The sequence below is a fragment of the Canis aureus genome, chromosome 19 (assembly GCF_053574225.1).
Source record: "Canis aureus isolate CA01 chromosome 19, VMU_Caureus_v.1.0, whole genome shotgun sequence".
Lineage (NCBI taxonomy): Eukaryota > Metazoa > Chordata > Mammalia > Carnivora > Canidae > Canis > Canis aureus.
The window spans coordinates 57635148-57651239 of NC_135629.1; the positions used below are offsets into that span (position 1 = coordinate 57635148).

A 16092-nucleotide genomic window follows, 5' to 3' on the forward strand; every position below is an offset into this window, starting at 1 on the left:
ATGACCCGGCAATTGTATTACTGGATATTTACCTAAAATAACAAAAATACTAATTCAAAGGGATGCATGCACCCCTATGTTTACAGCAGCATTATTTGTAACAGCCAAGTTATGAAAACAGCCCAAGTGTCTATGGATTGATGGGTGGAAAAAGAAGATATATATACAATGGGCTATTCAGCTATAAAAAATAATGGAATCTTACCATTTGCAACAAGAAGGGAGCTAGAGAGTATTATGCTAAGCAAAATAACTCAATCAGAGAAACACAAATACCATATGGTTTCACTCATATATGGAATTTAGGAAACAAAACAAACCAGCACAAGGGGAGAAAAGAGATGAATCAAGAAACAGAGACTCTTAATTATGGAGAATTGGTAGTTACCAGAGGGGAGGAGGAGGGGGATGAGTTAAATAGTTGATAGGGATAAAGAAGTGCATTTGTGATGAGCACAGGGTGAGGTATGGAAATGCTGAATCACTATATTGTACACCTGAAACTAACATTAACACTGTATGTTAACTGACTGGAATAAAAATAAAAGCTTTGCAAATAATTTCCCTCTTCAGAGGGATGGAGTATTGGATGATGGGCATTAAGGAGGGCATCTGATGTAATGAGCACTGAGTGTTATATTCAACTGATGAATCACTAAATTCTACCCCTTAAACTAATAATACAATATATGTTAACTAAATTGAGTTTAAATTTGGAATTTTTTAAAAAAATTCTCCTCTTCTCAGGGTACCTGGGTTTCTCAGTCAGTTGAGTGTCTGACCCTTGGTTTCAGCTCATGATCTCAGGGGTCATGAGATGGAGCACTCCATCAGGCTCTGCTATCAGTGAGGAGTCTGCTTGTCCCTCTCCCTTGGCCCCAACTCATGTTCTCTTTCAAATAAAATTCTTTAAAATCCCCTCTTCTCAATAATGACTGCTGCCTTTCCAAATTCGTTTCAGTTAGCTAAATTGAATTATTTCTGCCTTCTACAATCACCAAACAGAAGCTCAAATCTGAAAATATATCCTTCCAAACACCCTCTGATACATCCCACATCCTTCGGGTATTCACTCAAATTGCTTGAATTCAAGGCACTCAATTTTCATTGACTACCAGTGTGTTCCCAATGGTTTGGATTAGAAAGCTCTGACAAAACAATTATTTAAGGTTTTATTAACAATGAATAAGAAACCAGTTTAGTAACAAATGTTTATATAACAATAAAAATAAAATATACATGACAAAATACCTTAGGTGGTATGCACCTGGAAATACTGACGTGGAATGTATAACGCTTAACAAAATCACAGTTGATTTGGAATGCATAATTGCAATGGAATATTTTAATCTAGTCTTATGGGTTGAATTGTCCATCAAAATCTGTATGTTGAAGTCCTAACCTCAGTACCTGGGAACGTGACTTTATTTAGAAAGAGCGTTGTCATAGATATAATTAGAGGCCGAGATACTAGAATAGGATTCACCCTAACTTGCTATGTGTGGTCCTTATTTTTTTAAATGCCACACAAAGGAGATAAACACGCATGCATGCAGAATGCAGTGTGAAGATTAGTTACATTGCCACAAGCCAATGAGCTACACCAGGAGCTAGGAGAGGGCTGGAGCAGATCCTTCCCTAGAACCTTTAGAGGAAGCAGGGTCTGGCCGATACTGTGATTTTGGACTTCTGCCTTCAGAATTGTCAGACCAAAATTTCTGTTGCCCTAAGCCATTCATTTGTAGTGCTTTGTTACAGCAGCCCTTGGGATAGTAATATATTAAGTATACAAAAGATGTGATAACAGTGTATTTCTAAGAAATATCTATAAAAGATTGTTCTTTTATTTTTAAAGGTTTGTTTGTTTGTTTATGATAGACATAGAGAGAGAGAGGCAGAGACACAGGAGGAGGGAGAAGCAGGATCCATGCCGAGAGCCCAACACAGGACTCGATCCTGGGACTCCAGGATTGCGCCCTGGGCCAAAGGCAGGCGCCAAACCACTGAGCCACCCAGGGATCCCCCTATAAAAGATTATTCTTGAAGATAAAATACATACTGTTATTAATGACACATAATCACACTGTTCACATAATGACTGTTTGATTTTGACACATAATCCAAACAGTTAAGTTCATTTCAAGGAAGAGTATTCAGCTCTCCCCAAAATCTAAAATATGAAGGTGTTTTTTTTGTCACTTAGAAGGACTAAATCAGCACACTTTAAAGTGCAAAAGGCTAACAGAGTCCCATGTGGTGTTTTGCTTTGCAGCAACATTGTAGCCTCTGTGGCAGAATCAGCATCACAGAGTCACATAAGTATTGAAAATAAGGTGTTCACTATACAAATGAGATCTTACACACATATGTAAAAATCTAGAGAAGAGGGGACTCATCCCATCAGAGAAGATCACTAACCGTGAGTCTGAATTAGTAATCTAGAGAACACATCAGCATTTGTAAGAATATCCAAACTGTGAGTGCAAGACCACACAAATGGATCCTTGACACATAGTTGATTGAGATATTCATGGAAGCCTACAACTCGAGAAAAATGGGAATCAAGCACATGGCATTTTTTTTCATGATACTCTTGACTGGCAGGGCCAAAATCAGGAAAATGGGCTGATGTCCAACAGCCCCCTTTGCATCTATCACACTTTAAGATGGCTCCAAACACAGAAATGGCTTCTTCACTTCTGTGTAGAAGCCAAATCTCAGGCCAAGTTAGGCTACAGGAAAATTTGACCATGTAATCAAAACGGGAAGGGAAATGTAGTTCCCAACATTACCCACATTGACAGGACACAATGCAGAAGAACCACCTCAAACGCTGTATTTTATAGCTCATGGTCACAAAGCAGCTCTTCAGTAAAAGCCTATTGTCCAATTTCCAATCACAAGCAAGTACAAAGAGCAAAGGGGAAAAGTTGAAAATGGCAACTCACACGAGACTATGCTTTTGAAGAGCTCTGCAAAATTACAAATTTCTGCTAGCTGTTGTAAAGATTAAGGTTCCTCCGGCCAAAATAAATAAATAAATTCTCAGTAAGGCAGGAAATATATTATGGGTGATACCCAGCATCTGCCACACTAAGCTAGTAAGAAAACCCCAACAAGTATAAAAATGTCATTGTTCTGACAACCCCTTAAAGAATTTAAAGAACTAAGGAATTAAAACTACTCGCATATTAAGAATACACTTCAAATCACCATGAGTCCAACAAATTGTAAAGATAGGTTTATTTACTGAAATGTAGGGGAGAAACCACCACCTGTAAAACTTTGTATGATAGCTGAAAGAGTACTTGGAGAGCTATTTTTCACCTAATTGTTTTTCTGTAAAAGAACTGGAAAGATGTGCCCCATAGGTCCACTTCGATGAGGTGCTCACAAAGGCAGTACCATATTTACAGTTTTTATAAGGTTTCTGTCCTGGTGTGGATTTTCTGAATCCACTGAAGGTATGCATTCACTTGCAGGAGAACTTCCCGCATCACCTAAGTAGTGTCTGTCTGTAGTGTGTGTTCGTATGTGTCTCCTTAAGGATGAGGAGCAACTGAAGGCTTTCCCACACTCCTTACATTCATAGGGCTTCTCCCCAGTGTGCACTCTCATATGTATTGGCAAAGACGATGGCCACTTGAAGACTTTCCCACACTCCTTACATTCATAAGGTTTCTCTGCAGTGTGTGTTCTCACGTGCTGTTGCAAAAGTTCAGGCCAACTGAAAGCTTTCCCACACTGCTTGCATTCGTAGAGCTTCTCTGCGGTGTGCCTTCTCATATGTTTCTGTAAGGATATGTGGCAATAGAACGCCTTCCCACACAGCTTACACTGATACGATTTGTCTCCAGGGTGCATTCTCACGTGTTCTCGGAAGCAGGCAGACAAATTGAAGGCTTTCCCACATTGTTTGCATTCAAAGGGTTTCTCCCTCATGTGTGTCCTCATATGTCTTCTTAAAGATATGGGCCAGTTGAACGTTTTTCCGCACTGATTGCATTCATAAGGTTTCTCTCCAGTGTGCACTCTCATATGCCCTCGAAAGGATGAGGGGTGGCTGAAGGCTTTCCCACACTGGCTACACTCATAGGGTTTCTCTCCACCATGGGTCCTCTCATGTCTTCGGAAGGACTGGGGATAAATGAAGGTTTTCCCACATTGTTTGCATTCATAGGGTTTCTCTCCAGTATGAATCCTTTCGTGTCTCCGAAAGGATTGCAGGTAAATAAAGGTTTTTCCACACTGTTTACATTCATAGGGTTTCTCTCCAGTGTGTGTTATCATGTGCCTTCGAAAAGCTGAGGAATAGCTGAAGGCTTCTCCACATTCTTTACATTTATGTGGTGTCTCCCCAGTGTGTGATATCATGTGTCTTCGAAAAGTGGAGGAATAGCTGAAGGCATCCCCACATTCCTTACATTTATAGGGCTTCTCTCCAGTGTGTGTTATCATGTGCCTTCGAAAGGTGGAGGAATAGCTGAAGGCTTTCCCACATTCCTTACATTTATAGGGTTTCTCTCCAGTGTGAGTTCTCACATGACTAGTAAGACTTGAAAAATCAATGAAGGCTTTCCCACATTGCTGGCATTCGTAAGTTTTCTCAGCAGTATGAATCCTTACATGCCGGTTTAGGGAAGAAGTACGAGGAAAGGTCTTTCCACATAATTTACATGCGTAGGTTCTCTCTCCATTGTGGGTCCTCACATGCATTCGAAGGTGTGAACGACAACTATAGGCCCGCCCACACTCCTGACACTGATATGGTTTGTGTCCAGTGTGCACAGCGATGTGACTCTTGGGGGAGGAATGATGCATGAAGACTTTTCCATATGCGCTACATTCATACTCTTTTATTCCAGTAAGAGTTTTCTGGTACAGATTAAGATCTGGAATCTGACTCGAGCCTTCCCCACACTGATCGTTACTTTCAGAGAGCTTCTCCACCACACGATTTCTGTTAAAAATGAGAAGCATGTCATCATCAATGGTTTGATTAATGCTTTCTTAATATTTACTATTAAGTATTAGGATTACACATTCATCAATTGTAATGCATATGCAGGCTTTCTGCCCTATCTGACAAAGCAGAAAAAAACTGAGTATCCTGGAAGGGAATTCAACCATAGGCATAATGAAAACAGTGTTTCTTTTTCTTTTTTTTTTTTTTTAATTTTTGTTTATTTACGATAGTCACACACAGAGAGAGAGAGGCAGACACACAGGCAGAGGGAGAAGCAGGCTCCATGCACCGGGAGCCCGACATGGGATTCGATCCCGGGTCTCCAGGATCGCGCCCTGAGCCAAAGGCAGGCGCCAAACCACTGCGCCACTCAGGGATCCCCAAAAACAGTGTTTCTTAAACATGGGCTTTTCCTCCTGTTTTGATCTGAATTGTTTTTATTTATTTTTTTTACATTTTAAAAAAATATTATTTATTTATTCATAGAGACGGGGGGGGGGCAGAGACACAGGCAGAGGGAGAAGCAGGCACCATGCAGAGAGCCTGACATGGGACTCGATCCAGGGTCTCCAGGATCACGCCCTAGGCTGCCGGTGGCACTAAACCGTTGCACCACCTGGGCTGCCCTCTGAATTGTTTTTAACACTCAACATCAACATATTTAAGGACATTTTTCTGTAAACACTCTCAGTGAATAAACAAATTTGATCTAGGCTCCCATAAGTGTTTTTATTTTGTTTGCTTCTTCAATTTCATGACACACTAAAATTCTCTCCTGGAATACTGCTTTCTCTTGTGAGCGCAACTCACCTCAGATGTTGCCCCTGCTTCATGCGCTGATCTTCAGTGCTAAGTTCTTCCCAAATTTTCCCTAAAACAGAGGCCCAGGAATCATTTCTGGTGGACTTTGCTATTTTATGTTCCTTGGGTATTTTATTCCCATAAACATCCTGCTGAGAAACTGACCCACTGGCTTTAAATTGAGTCTCATCATCTGAAAGCAGAAAGGGAACAGGGTTTAAAAAAAGAAGGTACCTGCTGGTCAGAATGACACTGAAGTTTGGCTGTGTCAGGACTTCATCAATAACATGTACAAAGGGGTCAATGTGGTAAGCAATTTAATAAACACAGAATTGTCACAAGATTACATAAACTTCACTGGGCTCCTTAATGACCCATGAAATCTATATTCACTGATGACGCACAGGGAACTATACAGATAGAAAAAAATCAGTTTAATGCAGAGATTCTCATTCTCATGCAGAAACTATTAGATTCTAGTTCTGTGGTGGCTGTGTATTTCCTTTCCACAATCGAAATCCCGAAATGGGTTTGACGTGAAAGAAATGCTTGTTCTCTAAATGACTAAGTGAAGGAATGTGGTCGTTCTTACCCACTGAGGCCAGGTTTTTCAAGTTTTCCAGCATCACCTCTCTGTAGAGCTTCCTCTGAGCAGAATCTAGCAAAGCCCACTCCTCCACAGTAAAGTCCACGGCCACATCCTCAAAGACCACGGAGTCCTAAAACACCCAACATATGTGCAGAAGGAAAGTTGAGACTCACTGAGCAACCAGATTCAATGCACAGGAAATTCAAATAAGGCTCTGTGGTTACTTGCCATCTCCTCTATGACTTGAGCATCAGATCATCAGATCCCTTACTCTATCCACCTCACACCCTCACAGAGTTAACAGTACCACACACACTGAACTTATCTTTACACTTTTACTGCAACCACATCAAGTCTCATTCTTCCTTAACCAAATGGTTCAGACCACCTTGGAGAATTCACAGAAATGTTCTACTAATGGAACAAATATTTGCGTTTTCAGACCCATCGATCCCTTGTGACACAAATGGCTTCGGCTCACACATTACGCACCACATCACTAAGGACCACATCAAGTGCCAAGTCAAACCAGGGTGAGGTTTTATGAAATAGGAACACACTGAAGGACTGGGAACTTCTTCTGCTCCCCTTGCCAAACCCAGAAGGCTTGTGGGAATCCTCCTGCAGCAGGGGCCAGCTCACCATATCATCTTAAAGAATGCCACACCATAAGTAGACAGTTTCTGCTGGCTAAATGATTAAACTCTTTTGAAGAAGTACTGCTAATGTATTTGTGTAATACAGGACTCAGACGAAAGTTATTGAGAAGTTGGAGCTCAGGAAGGAGGACACAGATGGGAGAACTCAGACCTGCATCCATTCCCTATACTCCCTAGACTAGGTGCACCTGCCCCCCCCCCCCACATACACACTCCGAACACACACAAATGACAAATAACAAAACAGCTCTTCCCACAAGAGCCATGTAAGAGCATCCTCGCTGACCTTGAGGATAAGGTTGAAAATCCCACCCTATGAAGAAGTTAGCAGAAGTCAAAACTATCTGACAGTGAGTTTGCCCGAGATTATAAAATACATAAAGGGCTAGGCAGTGCCTTCCTACAACGGACAACCTCTCTCATATCAAGTTCCAGGTAGAAGCGGCCCCCCATACCTCATCCTTGAGGCCGAACTCTCAGATTTGCTCCGTTCCATGTCCCTCCCCTGTTGGGCACAAGAGAACCTCAGGCCTACCCCAAGGGCACAGAAACCACTGAGCTGCATCCTCCACTTACACTTTTTTTTTTTTTTAAGATTTTATTTATTTATTCATGAGATGCACAGAGAGAGGCAGAGACACAGGCAGAGGGAAAAGCAGGCTCCCTGCGGGAAGCCTGATGCAGGACTCGATCCCAGGACCCCAGGATCACGCCCTGGGCCAAAGGCAGACACTCAATCGCTGAGTCACCCAGGGATTCCCTACAGCCTGTTTTTTTTTTTTTTTTTTTTTTTTTTTTAAAGTTCCTCAACCCACGGACATCTGCGAGCAGGAGAAAATACTCACATTCAACGATTCTGATGCCAGAATGCACTTGTTCAACAGAGAAGCAGATTAGCAGGCAAGCCCCCATTCCTGGCAGGGGAACAAGGGTGGCTCCCGAGACAGCTGACCTGGCCTTTACTACCTGCAGCGCTCCTTCCAGGGAGTTTCACACCGAGCATGCAGAAGGCGGGACATTTCAGGCCTCAGCTTTATCCGTAGACACAACTCTGGGCCAGGCTGGTGTCTGGGAGCCTGACAGATTAACTCGCTGTGCCTGAACTGCGGTGCACACAGGATTGTTAACACTGAACACCAGCCTTCCTTCTGGGAGGTGGAGTAGAAATCCCAGGCACGGAGTCTCAACTGAGCCCCTCTGGCAGAAACATTCCATGTGTTGTCACGCCTTGCTGCTGGTGCTTTCCGGGGGGTTCCAGTGGGAAAGACAGGCACTCGGTTCCCTCGGACTTTCCCCCATATGCCTCTGCCCTTGGCTAGCTTTGCTGTGTGTCCTTCTGTTGTAACAGATCACAGCCGAGGCAAGCTGTACGCTAAGCCGTGGGGGTCCTACTAGCAGGGCACAAGGGTGGTCTTGTTGACACCAGTCCTGGTTGGCATCAGTGGTGGGATTTGCTAGAATACCCCTGACTCACGGAAATAGAGCAAAGGGCTGTTTGGGAAGACGAGGGGGCCCGGGTGGCCAGGGGGTCGTGTGGGATGTGCAAGAGCAGCTGAGCTGCTGTCGGCTGTGAAGCAAGAGCAGACAGATGGACGGGTCTGGCCGCAGGAGGCCTGGCACACTGGGGGCATGGGCTGCTTTTGGCAAATGCTCCCTGAGGAGGAGGAGAAAAACTAAGTACGGCTTTGGTGAGGTCTTTGATTTTTGTTCACTTCTCCAGGCACAGGGAGAAAGGGCCCCCAAGTGACCAAGGTCAACTATGGATGGGCAAAAAATATAAAAGCTTTGTGTTGCACCGGGAGAAAAAATTAGTTAATTCTGTTTCTAGAGCTGGAGCAAAATTAGATAAACCAAGGGCCGAGTGGGCAGGGATCCTCTACCCTTTCTTCTACCTGTTGCTGCTGGGCCAGGCCTCCTGACCCACCCATGCACCAGAGCCACATCTTCCCTGGCAGCTGCAATGTTACCCATGTAACCGCTGGATTTACTACCAGGGCCTCACCGTGGCTTAAACTTCATCTCCAAAAAAGGTATGTTGAAATCCTAACCCCTGGTACCTATGAACGGGACCTTGGAAAGACGATCTTTGTGAGCATAACCAAGATAAGGCCGTGAGGACAGGCCCCATTTCAATCTGGCTGGCAGCCTTCTAAGAAGAAAATGCCACGTGAAGCCAGAGACACACAGGGAAGGTGGCCACATGAAGGTGGGATGCAGAGATTGGAGTTCCCTGTCACAAGCAGAGGCCGGGGGCCACCAGAAGCTGCAAGGCACAACCCTTCTGCCCCTTTGATTCCAGACTTCTAGCCTCCTGAACTCCGAGAGCACCAGTTCCTAAGCCACCCAGCTATGGCAAGTCATTATGGCAACCCTACAAAACCTATACAGGCTTTGAATGAATTTGTGCTGACGAAGGAGAGGGGAAGGGGATTTTTCTTACTTAAAACTGTTCTGCTTTGTGGCTACTGCACCTGCATTCAAGAAAAAAGCTGATGCAGATGGTTTATGCATGTAATTTCATTTATTTTTTAAAAATTTTTATTTATTTATGATAGTCACACAGAGAGAGAGAGAGAGAGAGAGAGGCAGAGACACAGGCAAAGGGAGAAGCAGGCTCCATGCACCGGAAGCCCGACGTGGGATTCGATCCCGGGTCTCCAGGATCACGCCCTGGGCCAAAGGCAGGTGCTAAACCGCTGCACCACCCAGGGATCCCTGTGCATGTAATTTCATAAATGCCAGAGGGACCATCGCATCATTTAGGTCTCTACACCAAATGATTTTTCACTGAGTTTTTACCCACCGGAGGTTCAAAGCAAGAGGGAAACAACGAAGAGACAGGCAATCTCTAAATGGAGATCTACTTTGGGAAGTTTTAGTACAAGTCTTCAGCTTGTCAAAGAGCTCTTATGAAACCCTATTTCTTTTCTCTTTTTTTTTTAAAGATTTTATTTATTTACTTGGGACAGAACAAGCAAGAGAGTGAGCCTGAGCCAGGGCACAGCGAGAGGGAGAAGTAGACTCTCCACTGAGCAGGGAGCCTGATGTGGGACTCAATCCCAGGACCCTGAGATCATGACCTGAGCCGAAGGCAGATGCTTAACTGACTGACCCAGCCAGGCATCCCCAAAACCCTATTTCCGATGGCATCAGAGAGTGACTGTCCACCAGTGGCTCATGTGGACTCAGAGACAAGACAACAGGAGCTCGGGAGAGCAACACCTGCACCCTGGAACACAACTCTGTGACCCTGCAGGGTCTCGGCTTTGCCGCTGCTAAGGAAGGCCCCTAGTGACTTGGGGAATGCTGAATTCCGAATGGGCTGAACTTGACTGTAAGCTCAGGACGGGCTGCGTCAGCCTCAGAACACACCAGACCGATCCAGAAGCAGGTATAAGCTCCACGATCAGGACTCTGTGTCAATACGGAGGACACAGGACACTTCTGTGAGGTCCTGACCTACGAAAATCTCAGGGCAGTCCGTGTGGGTCCCTTACAGTTGCCAGTGAGGAAGGCCTTGTTCTCCGATGAGACCATGTGAAATCAAGGCATTCACTTCTGTTTCTGCCCACGCAAATCACCCCCCCCCCAATGCCATCCACAGCAGCGAGGTGGACGAACTAGCGACATGGGCAACAGACCTGTCTGAAGCCGACCACCACACGCTGTCCCTCTGAACAAGGACCAGCCTGAATGCCCTAAAATAGGCCACAGTGGGGGCCTGCTGACCTGGCTGCTTAACGCATTCCTCTCAGGAAACCACCTTGTCCCTGGAAGACACTGGGGTCAGCATCAACTTCCTCACCAGAGTTGTGCCACATGGTAACGGACACCTGAGGCCAGGTGAAAAATGCAGAAAAATAATACAGACATTTTGAAGATAAAGACCCAGAATGTTCTACAATGTTTGCCTCTATGGTTAATGGGATTTACTTGGACTGGGCAAGTCCAGAACCTCCTACAGGGCAGAGCCAAAATCAATACTGCACATTGGTCTCACCCAGTTGCAAAGGGTCCTACTGATGATCACGCTGCTATAACGAGGTCTTGTCCGAGGCCCAAAGGACTGGGCTATTCAGAAGAGACAACCCAACAGGCCTGAGCGTCCTCATCCGTAGAAAGTCCTGTTTCCAAGGCTGGCCCTTGGCTGGTTCCTGGGAACTTAGATTTGAGGAGGCTCCCCACCACCCTGCTAGGAGAGGCTCCCTGTGTCTTTTTATGCAAGTAATGCCTTGTGCTGAAGCCCAGCTTTCCTTCTGGGTGTCTGGAATCTTGGTCGGTGCCAGGCAGAGGGTGCCTCCATGAGCAGCCCCCAATAAAAGACCTGCTGAGTCTCTCATTAGCTTCCCTAGTAGACAACACTCTGCATGTGCTGGCATGCTGGCTGCTGGGGGAACTCGGCAGAGCCTGCAAGATGTCACTGGGAGGGGCCCTGGGAACTCAACACCCGGTCTCCTCAGGACCTTTCCCCTCTGCTGCCCGTGCTCTGTGTTCTTGCACTATAATAAATCAGAGCCATGAGCACACCTACCTGCTGGGTCATGAGAGTCCTCCTATGGAATCTGACCTGAAGGGTGGTCTTGGGGACCGCTACAGATGGACTTTTTGTGCCCCCCCCCAAATTCACGTTAAATCCTAATTTCGATGTGGGAGGTGGGGCCTGTGGAGGGGCTTAGGTCATGAAGGTGCAGCCCTCAACAGTGGGATGAGTGCCTTTGCCCCATCCTCCACGTGAGGGCACAGTGGAGAGACCACTGTCTGTGGACCAGGAAGATGATCCTCACCAGACACCAAATCCCCCAGGGCCCTGACCTGTGACTCCCCAGCCTAAAGAATTGTGAGGGACAAACGTACATGGTTTATAAGAGCCCAGTCAACGGCATTTTTGTGATAGCGGCCCTGACAGACGGATATAGGGACTCCCAATACACCCAGCTTGAAACCATCAAACACTTTAACACAATATTAATTTTTTAAATGTGCACTGTAAACCCACTATGTGTATAAGACTTTGCAGAAAGCTTTGTACACATTAGCTCATGTGTTCCTATAACTCTGTAAAACTCCTATAACTCAGTGTTCTATTATGAACACTGGTTCACAGCAGAGGCAATGTGGAACAAACTCCCCTAGCCCCTGCACTTGTTTGATACACCTTATGGTGGGTTTGCTACTGTGACTGGAGAGAGAGAGAGAGAGAGAGAGAGAGAGATTTACACATGTATTTATATATACATTTATCTATATTCCTGTTGCTACTGACAGACACTTATGAATGACTGGTTGTAGGGCAGAGTAAAGGAGAGAGAGCACAAAAGTAACCATTTGAGATTATACTGCAAATTGATACCTAAATTGCTCATAAATACATATACACATGTAACAACAAGCACACAGGCATTAACTATATACACAGAACTACAAATACATGCATAAGTCTTTATGTACTTCCACATACCAGTTACATCCAGCGAGTGAGGGGACCTGCCCCTGGGATTCACTTCAAGTGGGGTTTCTGGTGTGAAAGTTCTATATTTAGGGTTGAACTTCATTTCACAGAGGATTCTTTTTTAAGTTATCTGTCAACTGTACCTATGTCACACGCATTTTCCTGCACTGATGCTGTATTACACAATAGAAAACTCTGAAATCAACTCATGATTCCCATGTAATCATCTTAAGAGTTGCCAAAAAACATTTTATAATATGAAACAGTCATACATTAAAAAATCTTACCATTGGGAAATGATGTAATTAATATGCATAACCTGGAGCCCGGCTGGCTCAGTTGGTGACACATGTGCCTTCGGCTCAGGTCATGATTTCAGGGTCCTGGGATGGAGCCCCGCATTGGGCTCCCCGCATTGGGCTCCCCGCTCAGTGCAGAGTTTGCTTCTCCCTCTCCCTCTGCATCTCCCCGCCCCCAACTCGTGCTCTCTCTTGCTATCTCTCTCTCAAATACATAAATAAAATCTTTAAAAAGAAACCTAACATGCATAACCAATAAAGGAAAAACCATTAAAAGAATGTTCAAAACAGAACAAAGAATACATACATGGTATGAAGCTCACTGTTTTCCCTAAAACAATTAGGTAGAAACCAGGTATGTCCAGCACCTCACTCTTAGTCAACATTTTACTAGAGATCCAGTATCACCAGGAAATAAACTAAGGTACAATACTAGAAAAGAAGCACTTGCCTTTGTCTAAATCTAAAAATTGTATATACAGGACACCTACAGAACAAAAATGACAATCAGAGAGTAAGATTTTTAACAAGAATCCAGGATAAAACTTCAGTATAAACCCAATTTCATTACCTAATTAATAGCAACAGCATGTTGGAAAAATTCTTTTTAAAAAGGTAACACAGGGGATCCCTGGGTGGCGCAGCGGTTTAGCGCCTGCCTTCGGCTCAGGGCGAGATCCTGGAGTCCCGGGATCGAGTTCCACATAGGGCTCCCTGCATGGAGCCTGCTTCTCCCTCTGCCTGTGTCTCTGCCTCTCTCTCTCTCTCTCTGTGTGTGTGTGTCTCTTATGAAAAAATAAATAAAATCTTTTAAAAAAACAAGATAAAAAAAAAATAAAAAGGTAACACAGGAGCACCTGTGTCTCAGTGGTTGAGTGTCCGCCTTTGACCTGGGTCATGATTCCGGGGGTCTTGGGATTGAGGGCCACATCCGGCTTCCCGCAGGGAGCTTGCTTCTCCCTCTGCCTGTGTCTCTGCCTCTCTCTCTGTGTCTCTCACGAATATATAAATAAAATCTTAAAAGAAAAAAAAAGTAACACATACGATGGTAAAAACCAAATTTCATTAGTATTAAATAAGTAAAACGAAGGCTATGAAAAGAACCAAAAGGAAAAATTTGAAAACATTAAGGATGCTACCCAAAACGAAACAAAAGGAAAGAAGGCACCCATTCTTAGAGGGGGGTACCTCACTATTACTAAGATATCAACCCTCCTAAGACGGACTTAATGGTCTTCATAAAATGTAATTAAATCCATAAACCAAGTGTGGTTGGGCAGGGACCTGACAAATACCAATTCTCCAAACGTCACAGAAGAACGGAGGTCCAGAAGCAGGCAAAATGTTCTAAAGAACAAGGGAGAGCCTGCCTACACACAGCAAGGATTTTAAGGCAATCGTACACCTGACATGATGGAATTCGGCCTAAATCGATGGGCAGCAGGTCCGAGTCTGCGGGAAGACCTGACCCACGGCGGGGCAGCCACTGAAGCGCAGCGGCAGACACTACGAACACTTTAATGCAAAGGACAGGGACACCCTGATCTCTAAGTAAGAAAGATGCTTGCATCCCTACCTCTCCCACGGACATGAGCCAATTTACTGTAGATGAAAGCAAAGCGTATTACAGGTAAGAGGCCACAGTACTGCCCACGTCACAAGTCCTCCACGCTGCCAAGGAAAAGAAGAGACGTGAATGTGACCTCTGGAATTCACGGCCTACCTCCCGCACCCTGGGGAGAGGCACTCACTTCTCTGCAGCCTCGCGGGGTGGGTGGGTGGGTGGGATGCCCTCTATTACCTCTATTTCCCCAGGGCCCTCTTTTGCCCAGAAGCCACGCGAGTGGGCCCTGGAAGGAACAGACCCGAGAAACTTACTCCACGCTGGGAGGGATCTAAGGAGAAGGCTGAACAACTGGAATGTGAGACATTTCCTTCTTTTTCTGAAATTCACTCCGCTGAAAAGATTCCATCTTCGCCCTCACGCTCCATTTGGACATTTGCTAAAAACACCGAGGCTCCGCCAAGCCAACACGGCTTTTCAAGGGGACGCAGCCGGGAGGGTGACCCCAAGGTCCCGCGCGGGGTCCCCGCCCTCAGGGCCCCCCGAACAAAGAGCCCCCCGCGCGGCGAGGGCAGGAGGCCGCACCGGTGCCCCGCGTGCACGGCCAGGGGCGGGGGCCGTTTCTCCTCGCCCCTTGAACACCTGCGTGCAGTCGGCGGCTCGCTACGTCCCCCCGGAGCGAGAACCGGGGTCGGGGTCACGGGGGGCCGAGGACCTGCCTGGGAAGGGCCACCTGCAGGTCTCCCCACGCTCCTCGCGCGCCCCCGAGGCTGTCCTCGGGGAGGAGCCGAGCCCCCGGCCCAGGGCGGCCACGCGGGTCGGGACCCCCGGGGGCGGGGACACGCGGGCCCGCGGTCGCAGGAAGCCGGTTCCGGCCGGTTGGAACCAGCCCCTCCCGGTCTCGGACTCACCATCTTGCGGCCCGGCTCCGAGCTGTGCGGGCGTCCCCCCCGCGGGCCCGCGGGCCGGGCAGGTGAGAGCAGCGCGCTCCGCACACCTGGGGCCGCGCGGGGCAGGTGCGCTGGAGCGCGGGGGGCCGGCCCCCAGCCACGTCCACGCGGCCGCGGGCGTGCCCGCCCCCGCGCCTGATTGGACCGTGCTCGGGGGACCTCCCTCTCCCAGGGCTCCTGATTGGATAGCTTTCCGAGACCCGCCTCTGGTGCCCCTGATTGGACTGCGCTCCGAGCCCAAGCCTCTGATTGGCTAGTTCCCCGGCACCGCCCAGGCGTTCCTGATTGTTCTCCGAGAACCGCCCCTGTCGCTCTGATTGGACGGCTCTCCGTGGCCACGCCCCCGCACCTGAGTGACAGGCCGTCCGGACACACGTGGCCGACCCGCCCGCTCCGGACGCGCGCTCCGAGCCGCACCGCCTCCCGGCCTCGCGGATCCGGCGTCTCCCGGCAGCGCGGCGCCCCGCCCGCGTCCTCCTCCTGGGCGGCGGGTCCCGGCTCGGTGTCCCCGCGGGGCGCCCCTTGTTGGAGCCGGGACGGGAGCCGGGGCCGGAGGGCCCAGGGTCGAGGTCACCGTGGACCTGTGCTCTTTGTTTAAGAACAAAGACCCTCCGCGGTGACGTCACCGTGTGGGAGGCCCAGGCGGGCTCCCCGGGTGACCTTTGACACCGGAGCCGCGCCCCCCGGGGCTGGAGGTCTGCAGACCGGGTCCTGGGGTCTCCGCCCCGGAGCGGAGCGCGGGCCGCCGTTAGGATCCGCAGGTGCGCGCTCTGCGCTGCAAGGAAATGGATGGACCGTCAGGGTTTTAACGCGTC

At 47.3% G+C, this 16092-nt stretch overlaps 1 protein-coding gene across 5 annotated transcripts; it reads right to left on the reverse strand.

The window, feature by feature from the left end:
* Positions 1-3226: 3226 nt before the first annotated feature.
* Positions 3227-15745, reverse strand: ZNF555 (zinc finger protein 555). 5 transcript variants are annotated; one of them, XM_077860574.1, is made up of 4 exons: positions 15627-15745; positions 6360-6486; positions 5777-5960; positions 3227-4960 (listed from the first exon to the last, which is right to left on the reverse strand). In XM_077860574.1, the coding sequence occupies exons 2-4, from the start codon at positions 6391-6393 to the stop codon at positions 3391-3393; spliced, it is 1788 nt and encodes a 595-aa protein (XP_077716700.1). In that variant the 5' UTR covers positions 6394-6486; positions 15627-15745; the 3' UTR covers positions 3227-3390. The 5 variants fall into 5 exon arrangements, with proteins under 5 accessions (XP_077716700.1, XP_077716699.1, XP_077716701.1 ...); XM_077860573.1 differs by lacking the exon at positions 15627-15745 and adding an exon at positions 15239-15385; XM_077860575.1 differs by lacking the exon at positions 15627-15745 and adding an exon at positions 14565-14583.
* Positions 15746-16092: the final 347 nt, after the last annotated feature.